This window comes from Phocoena phocoena, chromosome 19, assembly GCF_963924675.1.
Source record: "Phocoena phocoena chromosome 19, mPhoPho1.1, whole genome shotgun sequence".
Lineage (NCBI taxonomy): Eukaryota > Metazoa > Chordata > Mammalia > Artiodactyla > Phocoenidae > Phocoena > Phocoena phocoena.
In genome coordinates, this window is record NC_089237.1 from 5460780 (window position 1) to 5476632 (window position 15853).

The 15853-nt window shown below is 42.6% G+C and overlaps 1 protein-coding gene across 2 annotated transcripts; it reads right to left on the reverse strand.

Annotated features, from left to right (window-relative positions):
* Positions 1-607: 607 nt before the first annotated feature.
* On the reverse strand, positions 608-15348 carry VCF1 (VCP nuclear cofactor family member 1). 2 transcript variants are annotated; one of them, XM_065897423.1, is made up of 4 exons: positions 15106-15326; positions 10789-10888; positions 3143-3205; positions 1032-1268 (listed from the first exon to the last, which is right to left on the reverse strand). In XM_065897423.1, the coding sequence occupies exons 1-4, from the start codon at positions 15324-15326 to the stop codon at positions 1032-1034; spliced, it is 621 nt and encodes a 206-aa protein (XP_065753495.1). The 2 variants fall into 2 exon arrangements, with proteins under 2 accessions (XP_065753496.1, XP_065753495.1); XM_065897424.1 differs by lacking the exon at positions 3143-3205 and having other exon boundaries at positions 608-1268; positions 15106-15348.
* Between the last annotated feature and the right edge of the window lie 505 nt (positions 15349-15853).

Sequence of the window (15853 nt, forward strand, 5' to 3'; positions counted from 1 at the left end):
GCATTATTTCTTCTAGAAGTGCCTCTGCTCATTCGTTTCTAAGCCACACCAGTCTTTCCAGTTGCCGTGGTGGGATGGGGCCCCCTGGTTCCCATTGGGGGTTACCTTAAGCATGAAGTGAATCCTTGTCCAATAGTTGCACAACACTTGTGACTTCAGACACCAGCTCAGAGAGCTTACACTGTGTCAGCCTTCACCAGCGCCTTAATTCTCGACACTACAAGGCGGCATTATCAGAGAGCACACACAGGCTGCTGCTGGACAAGTCTGTGAATAAGACAAAGTCATTTACCTATTCCTTGACTGTCCGAACTGAGCAGTGTTTTCTAAGTCTGAGATGTAGGCTCTGGAGGAATAACGGTAACAAGTTTATCTGGGGATCCAAGGGTCTGAGAGACCTTCTCTCTGGAAATACAAATATATAACAGAGAGAGGACGGTTATCAGGGCGGGTGCTGACTTTATCATACAGTCTGACTGCAATCTGGTGGTTCTCCTGTCACAGAGGACAGAGTACTTTCAACAGGACACCTACATACTAAGAGGTAGTATGGCAATTTCAGTGCAAGACTGAATCAAGCTTTCTATGTTTTGGAAAAAAACTTAGGTTTTTTCATGGAAAGTAGATACTCTTTACTAGTTTATTGAATTTAAAAAATTGAAGATCCCGCAAAATGAAAAGGCCTTTTTACAGAAAGTAGAATTTCTAAGTGACAGATCTGGAAACCAGTCTGACTTGGACAAACTATGGATTCAACACGCAGATGAGATTTCCTCCTACTGTTGACTTGCCCTGGATTTCATACCCACCCTCAAAAGAATCCTATAAAAAACTGCTTCAAAGCCCCTTTGAAATCGCAATAGTACAGCAAAACCACAAGTAAACGACGGCCTGTTAACCTGTTATTTCAAATATAGACTGAAAAGCCAACAGGCATCTTTCTGTGCAATTCTTTTTAAAACATCGTTAAGTTGAAATATCAAATCTGCGCAGCGCGGTCCCTTCACAGAAGGCAAGAAAGTGCCGGCACATCATGTGGGAGGCCGTCCTCGGTGCTGCAGGCTGTGAAAGTGGGCCTCCTTCAGGGTCTGGTTGATGTGGAAGTACGGGCTTTGGCACAGCGCGGACGGCACGGGCGCGGGCTGCGGGCCGTGGGGGCTGGACCGGGCGGTGGGGTGGCTTGAGCCGCTCTCCGGCGCGCTGGCCCGGTCCGGGCTGTTGATGCTGCTGCTGCTGCCGCTGCTCCCGCCACTGTCACTGCTTGAAGACTGGAACGGGGGGAAAAGACACGGCATCACAGTTAGGCTGTTCAGGGTCTTAGGAGCTTAACGGGCGTTAACCTCAAATACCCTCTTGAGGACTGTTTTCCTACTCAGTTTGAGGAGGATCAGCATGAGAACACACACTGGGCTTTAGAGTTTACAAAGCATTTTCACTAAGATACTTCATTCTGTCCTCACACCTACCCGCGAAGTCAAGTGGGGTGATGACCCAACACACCCCCCCCCAGGAAGAGGCAGGGTCCCAGACTCCAGCGTGGGCCCTCCGACCGCAAATCCCTTCCACTACATCTTAATTCCTTTACGCATCTTCCCTGCGTGCTTTTACCACGCGTTCCTATCATTTCCACTAATCACAGAAGGGAGTTCTCAGCCTCCAAAGGGAAGCATCAGTCATTGGTACAGGGTATGAAACAGGTGCCCTCGTAACAAGTAAGGTGGCTTCTGGGCACAAGTGAAAATTTTGACAACTTTGTGGTTAACATCTCATGGGCACAAAACCGTACCCTCTGAAGGCAGAACACATAGCCTGAAAGACTTTTTTTTTTAATTGCAGTATAGTTGCCATACAATACAAGTTACAGGCGTGCAATATGCTGATTCACGATTTCTAAAGGTTATATACCTCATTTATAGTTATTATAAAATATTGGCTCTACTCCCTGTGTTGTAGCTTATTTTATACCTAGTAGTTTGTACTGTCCTGAAAGACTTGAATATACTTCTTGTAGAGTTACATTAGCATTTCTGCAGTTCGCTATGTGTACGCATGTGCACACGTGCCCAATTTTCTGTTTAATGCCCCGAATGTCACTTGGTGTCTTAGTCATCTTGAAGAGGCTACTCAGAGTGCCCTGGTAAGAGTCACTCTCAGAAATCTCCTTCCTTCCGATGCGAGGATCTTCAAAGGGAAGGCAATGTAAGGATGGATCCTTTTCCGAATTACAGTCTTTGGCTATGTCTAATAAGTGGCAGCCCCAAAAGCTTGATTAACAGCGCACCTCTCTGTTTACAACTCAGCACAATGTTGTGCTGGAAGGAACCAATGCGTGAGACATTTAGAATTCTAGAGGTTAATGAGCTGGTGTATAACTTTTTACGATTTTACCCTTTGATACTTCTAAATTTATATTCGTTTATACAAAAACAATGGTTTTGAAATGCCTGCTTACGACCGTGTGAAATCTACATGTAAGGGAAAAGACTGCCAAGAAGCAGGTCATAGTAGTTAGGTCAAAACGGAGGGGTTATAGTTAGTGATTTTTTCTACCCTTTACTGCAACTTTTTGCAATGTGGTTATTATCTATTTTCATTATAAAAGTAAATGTATAAATAAAATGTTGTTTCTACATAGATACTTTAAAAATGATTCTTAAAATACTAGTTCTATCCATTTTTTTGATCAAAAGTTATACCTAACAATATGTACATAAACAATACGTACATAAATAAACTTATCTAAAATGGCAAAGAAAGCAATGTTCACGAAAGGCATCCAGTCTTAACACTTAACCAAGAATTATCATGGTCCATAGGTCATCTGGAGGCACTTACACTTAACAGGTCACTTAGCCCACTGCCCCCAGGTAGCAGGAGACAACCTATCTATCTTCTTAAAAAAAAAACTGATGAAAGCATGATAATGGGCTGAATAAGGTCAGGTGGCAGGGTTAACAGCAGCAGCGATTACATTTACTTAAAGACTTAAGTGAAAGCCAATTCAAAACAATTCAAAACAAAAGCTGTGTTCCATAAAAGCCTCCCCTAACCTAGCACAGAATCAGCTAGAATTGCCACTGGCACAGCCGGCAAGGCCGCTACTCGGTGACAAGCAGGTCACCACACTGGGTAGGAGGCCCACAGCACAGAGCACTCTGTCTCCTCTCAGTCTGTTTTCTTTCCTGTTTCTCGTTACAGGTACTGTCTGAAAATTAAGGCAAGAACTAGAATCAGTTTCTAGTAAGTCAAGTTTCCGTCTCAAATTATATTTACTTCACACTGTAACAGCAAAGGTGACACTATTCTGAGAAAAGATAAAAATTCTTTAAAATAAACAGGTTAAAAAAGATTGCTGTACAATAACTGTTAAAAAGGAGAGAGAGGGAGACAAATACACCTGCAATTTCTAGTCCATTTTAAGTATCTTGTAACTCAGATTTTTAAAGACACGTATAAAACTGTTTAGTGTGGCCCTGTTTATAATAGCTAAAAATGGGAAACAACCTAAATGTCTAAAAATAGGGAAACTGCAACTTCCCTAGTGGCGCAGTGGTTAAGAATCCACCTGCCAATGCAGGGGACACGGGTTCGAGCCCTGGTGTGGGAAGATCTCACATGCCGCGGAGCAACTAAGCCCATGCGCCACAACCTCTGAGCCTGCGCTCTAGAGCCCGCGAGCCACAACTACTGAGCCCGCGTGCTGCAACTACTGAGGCCTGCGTGCCTAGAGCCCATGCTCCGCAACAAGAGAAACCACCGCAGTGAGAAGCCCGCGCACCACAACGAAGAGTAGCCCCCGCTCGCAGCAACTAGAGAAAGCCCGCGCACAGCAACAAAGACCCAACACAGCCAAAAGTAAAATAAAATAAATAAATGTATTTTTAAAAATAATAAAATAAAAATAGGGAAACTGGTTAAACTATGGTATATGTATATAAAGTGTAATACAGGAATTATAATCCATAACGATGAAATTCTATTCTGCTGGTAACAGTGAGGATAAGAGAGGTACATACACCAAGGTAGAAAGAGATCTTTAACATCTTTTTTATAGGTTACAAAACAACGTATAGTAGGTCCACTGGTTTTTAAAGTGTTTTCTTTAATGTATACATATATGTACACCAAAAATATTCTGGAAGGATATACATGCCAAAATATTTAGAATTTGGACCTCCTACTTTTAAAAAAAACTTTATTTTCTATAGCTTCTACAAAAAATACTTCTTCTGAGGGCAAAATACAGTCATGAGTAAGAGAACTAAAGAGTGCTACTACAAAAGAGAGTAAGGTCTCCAGTCACTCGTAGCTTCAAGACTGAGACTTAAAGAAAACACTGACACTGTCAGTAAGATTTTAGGAAGGCTGTTTGCCTCCCGTGACAGCTTAAGAACCCCTAAACTGCGTCAGCTGACTGTAGCAGACAGCAGGCCGATGATGCTCTTAGACTAAGAAGAGAGAACCTATACGGAACCTGGGAATCTGGGTGAGCGCACTTTACACGCTATCTTAATACACATAAAACATTACACCCTACTGTCATTAAAGGTAAGAACAATACATCTCTTTCAAAGGTGCACTGGTTCCTATTTTCACCCCACTCAGATGGCTCTTGGCATTATCGAGGGGCTTTAGGGAATATCTCACCATCTACGGATGGCCAAGCAGCAACCAGCAGAATAAAAGCAAGCAGTGCAACGTGCTAAGGGTGACTGTTCTGTGAAACTTCTCTTGTGATGCACAAGTATATTTGGTACGTACTGGGTCACAAAATATGGCATTTCTGTGGGACCGGGTCAAAAAGTTTGAAAGTTACTGAAATGGGTCTTAACGCTGTCAGCCATCAAAGTGGTCTAACTTTGTAGGATAAAGGAAAGACCATTATTTCCTTTTAACCCTAAAAGCATAAAACCAAATTTTAAGTCTCTATCAGAGCCTTAAGATGTATGAAGAAGTAAATCGTTTTGTCTTATAAAACCAAAAAACTCGAGACGGAAAAAATTGTATTTCCCCTGCTTAGTGGAGCCTCTCTGTATCAGACTGTTTGGGGGGCAGAGATGAAGAGAAGGGAGAAGTATTAGAAAGAGCTTTCAGGAGTCTTGAGAGAAGGTAGAGCAGATAAAGGCAGAAGAACGCGCACTGCCTGTAGCAGAAGGAATACACATAAATCATGGAGCAGAGGGCGGACAAGCTGAAGTTCATCTTCTTAGTCCCAAGGGCTCAAATCATACAGAGCTCCTGACCCCTCAGCTAGGCCTGCCCTGAATTTTATTTTCCCAGGGTGTGAAGTCAGTTTAAGAGAGAGCCCATTTATACCCATGGTAGAAACAAAATAGCTCTAAAGACACTTTCTACTAATAACCTTTAGGAAGTCCCCCAGGTGGGATTGTTACTGAGTCTGCTTCATAAAAAGAGAGCCAGAGTATATGTGTACACTTATTACCTAGAGCTGAATGCTTTCTGTTAGTTAGAAAAGCAGATCAACAGCGTATTTTATTTGCTTTCAAGCCCCAGCTTCCCCTCACATCCATCTCCCCATCCAGTGGTGCTTTTAAATTTACATGAGCCTCAAATGAAAAAAGAAATCTTGCTCGTTGTATTACACAGTCCATCCCTGGAGTCAGAATGAAGTTCACCCTAAGGCCACTGCAGAATCTGAATTAAGTGCAAGGGATGATCCTAGCCAAGTCTATCAGAGCTTCTAATGTAAAACTCTGTGCTTCCAAAGTGCCCAGTGATTTAAGAGAGCTCCAGGTCTGCTAATACCAGTGAGACCATAAGACTCCAAATGCAGTCAGTGGGCTAATTAAAACCACTTTCTAAATGTGCAAGGGAAGAAAACACAGGTGGTCACTTTTCTGTGTCAATGAGTAAATGGCATATCCTTACAAGATAAAATTGGACCACGTCATCTGTTTGAAGTTTCTGCCTAAAAACATGTATGTATTCTCATTACTAAACAGATAACATTCAGGTTCAATATGAAACTGCTTGGGGTGGCTTTTCTTGCTGTGAGTTGATGCAACATATTACAAATATTTCAAGGACTTGAACTGTGAGCAAAGTTTCTAAAGACGGACACTACAAATCGGGTTAACTTTTGAAAGGACTGTTCCTGCATTTGAACGGACCTTTTGAGAAGTTAATTTCAGAGTTAATTTGCTACAGGGTTTTAAACACACAACCTTAACACCTTACCCCAGAATCTGCCAAAACAGTTTTGTCTGTTAGGCTGGTCCTACTACTAGGACAGATTAATGATGAGAATGAACAAAAACAAAGAGTGTTAAAATACCTTCTGTAAAAATTATGCAAAATATCCCCAGGGTCATCTAAATTCAGTGCTTTAAAAAAAAAAATCACCTAACATACTGCCAATTCTTATCAGTTAAAACAAATGGATTTATAGAATCCTAATTTTAATGATACATGGCTTCCCCTGGTTCTGTAATATTTTTATCTGTCATGCCTCTACACGCCAACTAAGAATACCCTTGGGATTTTAGAGTTATGCCATCAAAGATTTTCCCTTCTAGTAGAAACAAGAAAAAAGACAGAGGCTGTTCCAATTAAGCCACCTCTGTTTTACTTCCACATCTTCTCGCTCTCTACTTGCTGTTACTTCGTAGTGATCTAAAAAATCAAAACGGTCTTGGTAAGTTAAAGGTATTTTTAAAAAGTTGGGGTCTTTGTATTTGAAAAAGGCACTGCTTTTGTTCACTCAGGTAGCAGTACTTCTTGTAAGGCATATACCTGCATACCAGAAGCCAGATTTACTGGAAGTGTCTAATGTAATTTGTAGATATTCAAGCTCAAAATAAAGAGCATTATTCCTACAAGTGAAGCTACAATTCAAACCAAAACGGCCAGCCTAAGAAAATGGATTTAAATAAGTTAAATCTAGCTAGTTTTTACCCATCCAATAACTGTCTGAGGTCAGGGAATGGAGCTACCTTTGTAAAGGACCCAACAGGAAGATGCAGAGTGACAAATCACTTCACTCCTTGCTCACCAGAGAGAAAAACGAACCTGCCTTAGATATTAACTACCAGGAATCATCTAGAATGCCTTTCAAAAAACTTTTTTATTCCTATACCTGTAAATTATATCTCAATTTAAAAACCAGTATCCTAAAGCTCACAAGGCATTAAACCTAAGTCACTGGAGTTAAAATTCAAGATCTTCAATGCAAACACAGATTCGAGTTATGAAAAAAACCACTATACCCCAATTTCCTTACTTTTTGTAGCTAGAAATCTAAAACTGCTTTCCAGCTAATACCATGTCATAGCATTTACTCAGAAAAATATTTTCCAGCTAAAAGATAGAGGGAGGAAAATTATTCTTCTCTGTTCCTATGATTCAAGAGAAGTCTAGAACCTAGTGGCCCTGGGTATATGTAGCAAAGTCCCTCAGAGCTTCCGATCTGTCTTCTGGGAGGCGGCACACACCGTGGGCAGGAGCCCGTAGCTCACACTCGGACTCTGGGGCTCCCCAGTCTGCCTCTCACCAGCTATGTATCTTTGGGCAAGGGACTTTATTGTTCTGTGCCCCAATTTTTCCATCTGAAAAGTAGAGATCATAATAACCACCAAACTGACAGGAAGAAAATGTACAAAGTTTCTCTTTACATAACTCCTCTGGCAAGTCGGTTCACATTCTTCAGTTCACATTCTTCAGCTTCCTAGAATCTAGGAAAAAGAGGCCCATACTATCTCCATTTTACAGATACACATGACTTACTTGTGGCACAGTTGGAAACAATTCAAACACCTCGTGTCTTATTTCCCAGTACTTGCCAATGTTATCACATTTAGGAGAAAAAGGTGAGTTCTGGAAATTAATTATAAATAACAGTTTTAAATCTCTCTTACAATGAAAATAAACTTCCAAATGAAAGTTCTTTATGTTACAAGAAAAAAATTCTAAACTTAAGTATCTCAAGAAAGACATAGGAGGGGCTTCCCTGGTGGCGCAGTGGTTAAGAATCCGCCTGCCAATGCAGGGGACATGGGTTTGAGCCCTGGTCCGGGAAGATCCCACATGCCGTGGAGCAACTAAGCCCGTGCGCCACAACTATTGAGCCTGCGCTCTACAGCCCGCGAGCCACAACTACCGAGCTTACGTGCTGCAACTACTGAGGCCCACGCGCCTAGATCCCGTGCTCCGCAACAAGACAAGCCTCTGCAATGAGAAGCCTGCACACCACGACGAAGAGTGGCCCTCGCTCACGACAACTAGAGAAAGCCCACGTGCAGCAACGAAGACCCAACACAGCCAAAATTAAGTAAATAAATAAATTTTTTAAAAATAATAATAAAATAAAGACACAGGAAATGGCTCCTCTTAACTTAGTCTCTTAAGGAAACTTACCCCGTTGGCCCTACCTTAGAATTAAAAGATACCGTTTTCATTAACAATACACTTTGTCATGTAAATTAATAAAATTAAGAATCCACTAGTAATGACGTGTTTTATTATTTCCCCCTTTATACACAATTGTCAACAAGCAGCCAAATGTCCCTAAACTGGATATTTTTATGCTATAAACATAATGATCTACTCCAGTGGTCACGATTCAATTATTCAGTACTTAACTTTCCATTTTAAAGTTTTCCCCTGCCTTTTGCTGCTCTAGTTCTCCCTGGGTTCACTCAGACTCATTACTCAAGGGGAGGGGGAGGGAGAAATTGGGAGACTGGGGTTGACATAAACACACTACTATATATAAAAGGGATAACTAATAAGAATCTACTGTATAGCACAGGGAACTATACTCAATACTCTAATGACCTATATGGGAACAGAATTTTTAAGAAGTGGATATATGTGTATGTACAACTGAATCACTTTGCTGTATAGCAGAAACTAACACAACATTGTAAATGAACTATACTCCAATAAAAATTAAAAAAAAAAAAAAAAGACTCATTACTCGACAGCACCAGATGCCGGTAAATGTGCTGAAACGGAGGGTCGGAGGGTCGTGACCGCCTGTGAGGGATCTAATGGTGAGTTCAGATTACCGTGACAGGTAAAAAGTACCTGTATTGACTGCTACTTATTACAAGGGCAATCCAGTCCATCCTTCAGACTAATGATTACAGAGTGGTTTAACCACTGAATTTCTTTGGACAAGTAAGAACCAGACACGTGAACCCACAGGTTGAATAACAATACACTGTTTTCTTCTGTGAGAAGAAGAAAGGTATTAGGGAGTGAAGGTCATTCTCTACAAACAGCAATTAAAACAAACCAAAACAGTAATACTAAGGAGTATTACTCAAAATAAGAGATCAGAAATGTTTGATTTTTTAAAAAATGACAATTTATACTCCTGTTCTCAAACATCAAAATTGTAGATATAGGGAAAAAAGATCAATACAAAAAAGATCTACTGTACCTTTGAACTAATGCAAACATCATATAGCAGGACTGACATACAGACACAAGTAAAGAAATATTCAGGGGCTTCCCTGGTGGCGCAGTGGTTGAGAGTCCGCCTGCCGATGCAGGGTACACGGGTTCATGCCCCAGTCCAGGAAGATCCCACATGCCGTGGAGCGGCTGGGCCCGTGAGCCATGGCCACTGAGCCTGCGCTCCGCAACGGGAGAGGCCACAACAGTAAGAGGCCCGCGTACCGCAAAAAAAAAAAAAAAAAAAAGAAATATTCAGGGTGATACCGTGAAAGTAATCACCGCATACTCTTTTTAATGAATAGTCTTATAACTCAAAAGAATAATGGAGACTCAATTCTGTTAGTTTTATCATTAGATGTTCATGGCAGCCTCTAATCTTTGGTTTTCTTCCAAAGAAAAAAGAGATTCCCTAGTTTAACCAAAAGCTCAATTACTTTTCTGTTAATCTTAAGGGAGAAAAAAAAAAACAAAGAAAAAAAAAGGTGATAGGAAGATTTAAAAGGGAGGATAAAAGCTATAGAAATTTAAGTCTCCATGTAAAAGGATCTAGTCTGCACCGGTGCATCAACTGCTACATGACAGTTACTGATTTTTTTTCTCCCTGAGGGAATTACTTTGGATGTCTGGTAAAGACTGGATATAGGTCAAATCCTATTACTGAGAACTAATTAAAATACAAATTACTTTGGCTGTGGAAGAACTGTGATCTATGGAATTCTGCTTTAAGTGATGAGACTAGGGCTTAGGAATCTTTGCCACTGAGGAGTTTCTCTCTTAGGGTGACAACTGTTGAGGGTCAAGTCTTTAGGTGCGTAATTTAATAGCAGCATCCCTTCAGTGTCAGCTTCCTTGCCCCACTGCAGACCAGGTGCTCAAGTGCACCGGAGGCATACTGCAGCGCCCAGGAAGCCAAAGCTCAAACCGAAGTTTGAACTTTCCCCTTTCCCCTCTCCCCCACTCCACTCTGCTTCCCACAGGTGCTCTTTTCAGAACAACATAATGAAAACATAAACACAATTAAAAATAGGACTTCGCATACACATACATTATATATTCCGAATGCTTGTACGGTTTCTCTTAAAAACATGGGAAGCTTATCTTTAAGAGACATGGAAGCAGCAAAATATACTTGTCTTAAGGACAATTAATGTTTAGAAATGATTAGACAATAAGCTGGCTTCTGTATTCTGTACCAAAAAAAAAAAAAAAAAAAAAAAAGGCCATGACTCAAAAAAAAAAGAGGTTAAAAACACTGCAATCAAATAAGATCACTTTTCTTTATTCAAAAAAATTTTAATTACGTGGAAGTAACTGGGTTATTTAGCTCAAGCAATGAAAACAGCAGATACTCTGGACCACACTTCCTACCTCTGTGTCCCAGGAATCGTGAAAGACAGGGTTCCTGCTACTCCTTTTGGTCTGTGGGGGGAGATGGTGGTCTTCTTCACTGCCATTCCTTCTCCTTTTCCTGAAATTAAATCACAAGGAGGAAAAAAAAAAAAAATTCAACAACTGACCTTCTGGACACTTCAAACTGTAAACCATGACAACATATAAATTTGCCCTCTCGCCTAAAAAAAGATAAATCATCACATGATATCCCAATAGGTAAAAAAAAGTTAGAAGTACACCGTCGCCAGGCACGAAGAACAAAAATATAAAAGAGCAGCAGTATGGTCGAGCTTAAATTAGTAAAACTCATTTCTAAAAAAAAAGCTTGACAATTTGAAATGCCTGCTGGGAACAAATAAGATCAGGAAGACATTAAGGACTAAGCTCTCAAACGCCACCTAATTAATGTGATCTTTTCCTACATCTCCTGAAGCTACGATTCCAAGTTACCTAATTTAACTCCTGTCCGTATGACAACATCTAAGACAGGAGTGACTGCCTTTGCCTATTTACACCTAAAATCCTTATAAAAATGGTGCTACACAGGAAGAGCATGAGAGGTTCTGGTCGCCTCTAATCTTTCATTTTCTTTCAGCCCTGAGTTTTCCCCAATTATCACATTAACACGAAACCTCTCTGCCCGCTAACATATTAAATTACTTTTCTGGACAATCACTGGAAAGGCTGCTCTTGGACACGTTAACTTGATTATTCCGGCCACACCACCTGGTATTACGAGAAGTTACTTCACCAGGTTGTTACTGTGCGATTGTAGCACCAGCCACTTAAAATGTCCAGGTTTCAAGAAAAATCACACATATTTCTCAGTCAAGTGTTTTGAGATGTACAAGAAAGACAAAATTTGTATGTTTTCTATGCAAGAATCAAGTGCTATCAGGACTTCCAAACCCCAGTTAGAAATCAGAAATAAATTAAAGGAGGTATAATTTTAAGTCAAATTACATGGAACTGTGCTGTCCAATACAGTAGCCACGAGATATATTTGTTAATTTAAATTAATTAAGATTAAATAAAATTTGAAACCCAGTTCCTCGATCACGCTGGCTACACTTTCAGCGCTCAGTGGCTACCCATAGCTAGTGGCGACTGTATGGGACCGCACAGATATAGGATGTTCCTACCACTGTAGAAAGTTCTACTGGGCAGTGCTGGCTAGAGGCCAATTTATACAAAGCAGCACAATCTATTATAATGAAATCTCTTCAGGGTTCAAGTTTCTATAGCTAGAGGGTAAAAGAGCTTTTTGGAAAGTACTGAATTTGAACATACAGTACCTTCTATACAGTTATACTTTCTATGTGAGTAGGGTGGCTTACTGTGGTAGGCCCTTAACCCTAAGGCTCTGAGTTGAGGTCTGGACATCGGAGAAAATTTAAGTTATCACCCCAAGCTCAATCCTCTGTACTTGTGAATACATCTAACATTATTAATGAACGAGTATGGATAGTTTAGGCTTGGAGTGATAAATAATGGGTGTGCGGTTCTGATAAAGCATTAACCAACCTGCAGAGGGCTACACCATTTACCTCATTCTAAGACTCAGTTGTTTATAAAATAAGATCTCCTTATCTTTCTCTTAGGGGATTAGATCTCATCCTGAAGTACTGGAGGTTAAAAACTAGGTAAATATCAGGTTTGAATCATCATTAAATGGATGTGCTACTTGAACCAAGAAATTGCTACGTTCGTTCTAATATGACCACTTACAAAGCACACTGCCTGATGGAAGGCCAGCTGACGCGCAAAGAGAAACTCCTCAAATGACAGCGTGTTGGTCCCCAAACTCCTCCTTTATCAGTCTGCCAACAGCTGATTGTGCCTGGGCTGCAGAGTCACTCTAACCAAACTCCTGAGCCTGACCAAATCTTGCCAATTTCCTCTTTTATAATGGGGGATAAGATACATCTTTCTAGCGACAAGACTATGAATGTCAAGAGGATAGGCTGGTTTTGAAGATTTCAATTAATCTCTGGGAAAGTCTCATGAAATATCCCTGCCTCAGAATCAGTTGATTTCTCCAGGTGCCAGAATCATCTCTTCGGCCCCCTGGGAGTCCTCTTCTTCGCGCGGCACTAGATTGAGGAGGAGCCCTACCTCTTCTTCATTCTCCTTTTCCTAAGCTCTTTGCAGATTTCATCCTTGAAACATTTCTCTTTCAACAACATCATTAATAATTGTCAAAACTACAGCTTCATGCTTAACCCCATCCACACAATCAGTCAGATTGTAACTTTTAACATTAATGCCATAGACCAGGTTATAGCTTGAGCAGCCACCCTATAACTGATTACATTCTCCCTAGCCATCTAGTTACAGATTATTGTTTACCACCTGTTACTTCTAAGGATGGCAGAAATACATCACTTTTCCTCATTTCGTTTCTCTCCAATCTTCCTGTCATCTCCTAGAGATCAAGCATAGAAGAAATCCTAGAGTACGGAGACTAGTGGTTTTCAATTTTTTTTTAAAAAAGTAACAGAACTCTTTCGTCCTACCAAAAAAAAAAATCCCTCTATTTCCATAAGAGATAAAGGATCTGTTTTAAAGTAGAAGCCTCCCTCCCACAAACCTACCCCTCTTGCACCGTCTTAGACCAACCCTTCATCTTAAAGCTGAGGAAACAGATCCAGAGACCAGAACTGACTTGGAGATGCTAAGACAGCTGGAGCTGGTCCATCATACTCCACGACAGAAACCCCTGCCAAATCAAATGACTTCTTTTATAGTAAAGAAGTTACCATGTTGAGATTGTGTGAACTAGACAAAAAGAATCTGTTACTAGTATAAACACACTCAGATTACCCGTGTATAGCACAGAATAAAAGAAATATTTTGCTAAGAAATATTTCGACTTTTTCAGATATGTGAGACATCCCAAGGGACTACTGGAAGTACGAACTGGGTTTGGGAAGGAAAAAAAAGGCAGTTAGATCAGGCTTACTGTACCTAAGCATCCTGTGACTAATTCCAGTAGCAAGTTGGTACACCTGGCTCCTAATTTCAAATTTAGTCCACTCTTCTTTAATATACAAATAGAGGCTTTATGCCCCACTCACTGCATGACCCAAGTCAATATGCAGAAGTTTGGAGAACCTAGATTTTCGCTATTGGCCCAAATAACTTCAGGGTGCTTATGAGAATCTCATTGCCATGAATTTACCATGCTCCAGAGTAGGGTCCTTGTGGAAAGACTGTCAATTACATTCAAAGCCAATGGAAACACAGAAAGACAAGAAAAGATCCAGCATAATCTACCAAGGCAATCCTATCTTATTCACTTAAGGCTTACTGAGATTTTACAGAATAAAGGAAAAGAGCAGTGAACCTATAAAGACCCACTGAGCTCTCTAAATCTCTTTCCTCATCACAAATATGGAAGACTGAACTTGCTGATCTACAGTTTTCAGTTCAAACTCCAGGATGAGGGAATTTTCTAATTTCGAATAAAGCCGATCCTCTTCATTCTGGGGTACAATCCCAACTTTCTCCTCCCCACCTGTTTACAGGGGGAAATAAGGGGAAAAAAAGAAAAAGAAAACTCGCAGCTTGGTCTGGACTGTCCTCCGTCCGGCTCAAGGAATCATAACACCCCCTAAATTAAGACCAGGGCCTAGGCTCGGAGAAAAAGTAGTGCATCACGATATAATCCTACCTCCCGCCTTCCGAGTCAAACGGCTCCGCATCCAAACAGTTTAGAATCCTGCCTGTTCTTAATGCTACAGCCGAGAGAGAATCCACAAGCCACTTTGGGTCCTCGGCCCTTCTGTGTTCACAACCGCCCAGGACACAAGTTCTTCGGTCTAACCTAACCCTTTCCTGCTGCGGAGTTAAGCCCAAGCCTTCTTTCTGACCTTGGGGAGACCAGCTCCCCGCCCCGTCCTCTCACAGACGCCCTAGGGGCTCCTCTCGAAGATCAGACATTCCTCCCATCCCCCTACCCTCCTAAATTTAGGACAGGGAAGCTTTAGGGCCATCGTCTCTCTTCCGGGACCGATCAGACTTCCTTCCAAATAGGGAAAGATGGGGGAAAAAGATGGGGTCGAGAGAAACCTGGGCCCTGGGGAGTCACTCCTTCGGCGCCCCCAGGGACCAGGTACCCGATCACCCGCGCATCCCGCTCCCCTCCTCCCCCGGACTGCAAAGCACCCAGATGGAGACCTGCCGGGCCCACGCTTGCTCGGACCCCGCGTCACGCGCCCCCTCGGCTCCAACCGCCAAGACACAGCAACCGGCGAGGGGCTGGCAAAGGAAGAGGGTCCCCTGCGGTCTCACCTGGGGCGGAGGCGCTCGCTCATGTTAGCTGATGGAGGCGAGCGACGCGGCGCCGCTCCGCGAAGAGAGAAAACAGAGGGTGTTGTGTTCCGGCGGCCGCCACGCCCACACCCTCGGGCCTTGGCTCTCACCGCGGCTCCGGTGGAAGCGGCCGGCGATGAGTACCCCTCTGTGGGACCCGTACCACCTCTACTTCCGGCGTCTGATCCGCGCCCCCCCATGTCGCAGCCGCCGTGGTACCGCCCACCCGCGGCTGCGCAGTGGTGCGACCCCGGCCGCGCCGACCGGTAACCCCGCCCACAGGAAAAGGCGGGCTCGGAGCAACCAGGAGCTTCTGGGAGAGAGGACCTCGTTAGAGGTCGCCGGAGCTTTCGCCTGTTCGCAGCCGAGCGGGGATACCTTAAGAGTCAAGCCAGGTTTAAATTAAATTAAACTATATCAGAATAATATGATACAAGTATTTGAGTTAAATCCCTGTGAGGTCACAATTTTTTTTAAATAGCTGAGAAGCATCAGGCAGTGGTGCGGACGGCCTGCCCCGGGTCCCAGGACTGAGAGTTGGGAAGCGGCGCGTGGGCTGCGCTGGGGGGGGGGCGGGTGCTGGGGGCCTGGCGCGGGGCTTCGTGGTCTTATCTGTCTTGCGAGGTGAGGCGCTGCCGTGGGGGCAGTTTCCGCGGGCGGGGATGTTTCCTAGGGCCTCCGCCGTAGGTCTGGGGACGAATGTGGCGACAAGAGGAGAGTGGGGGGA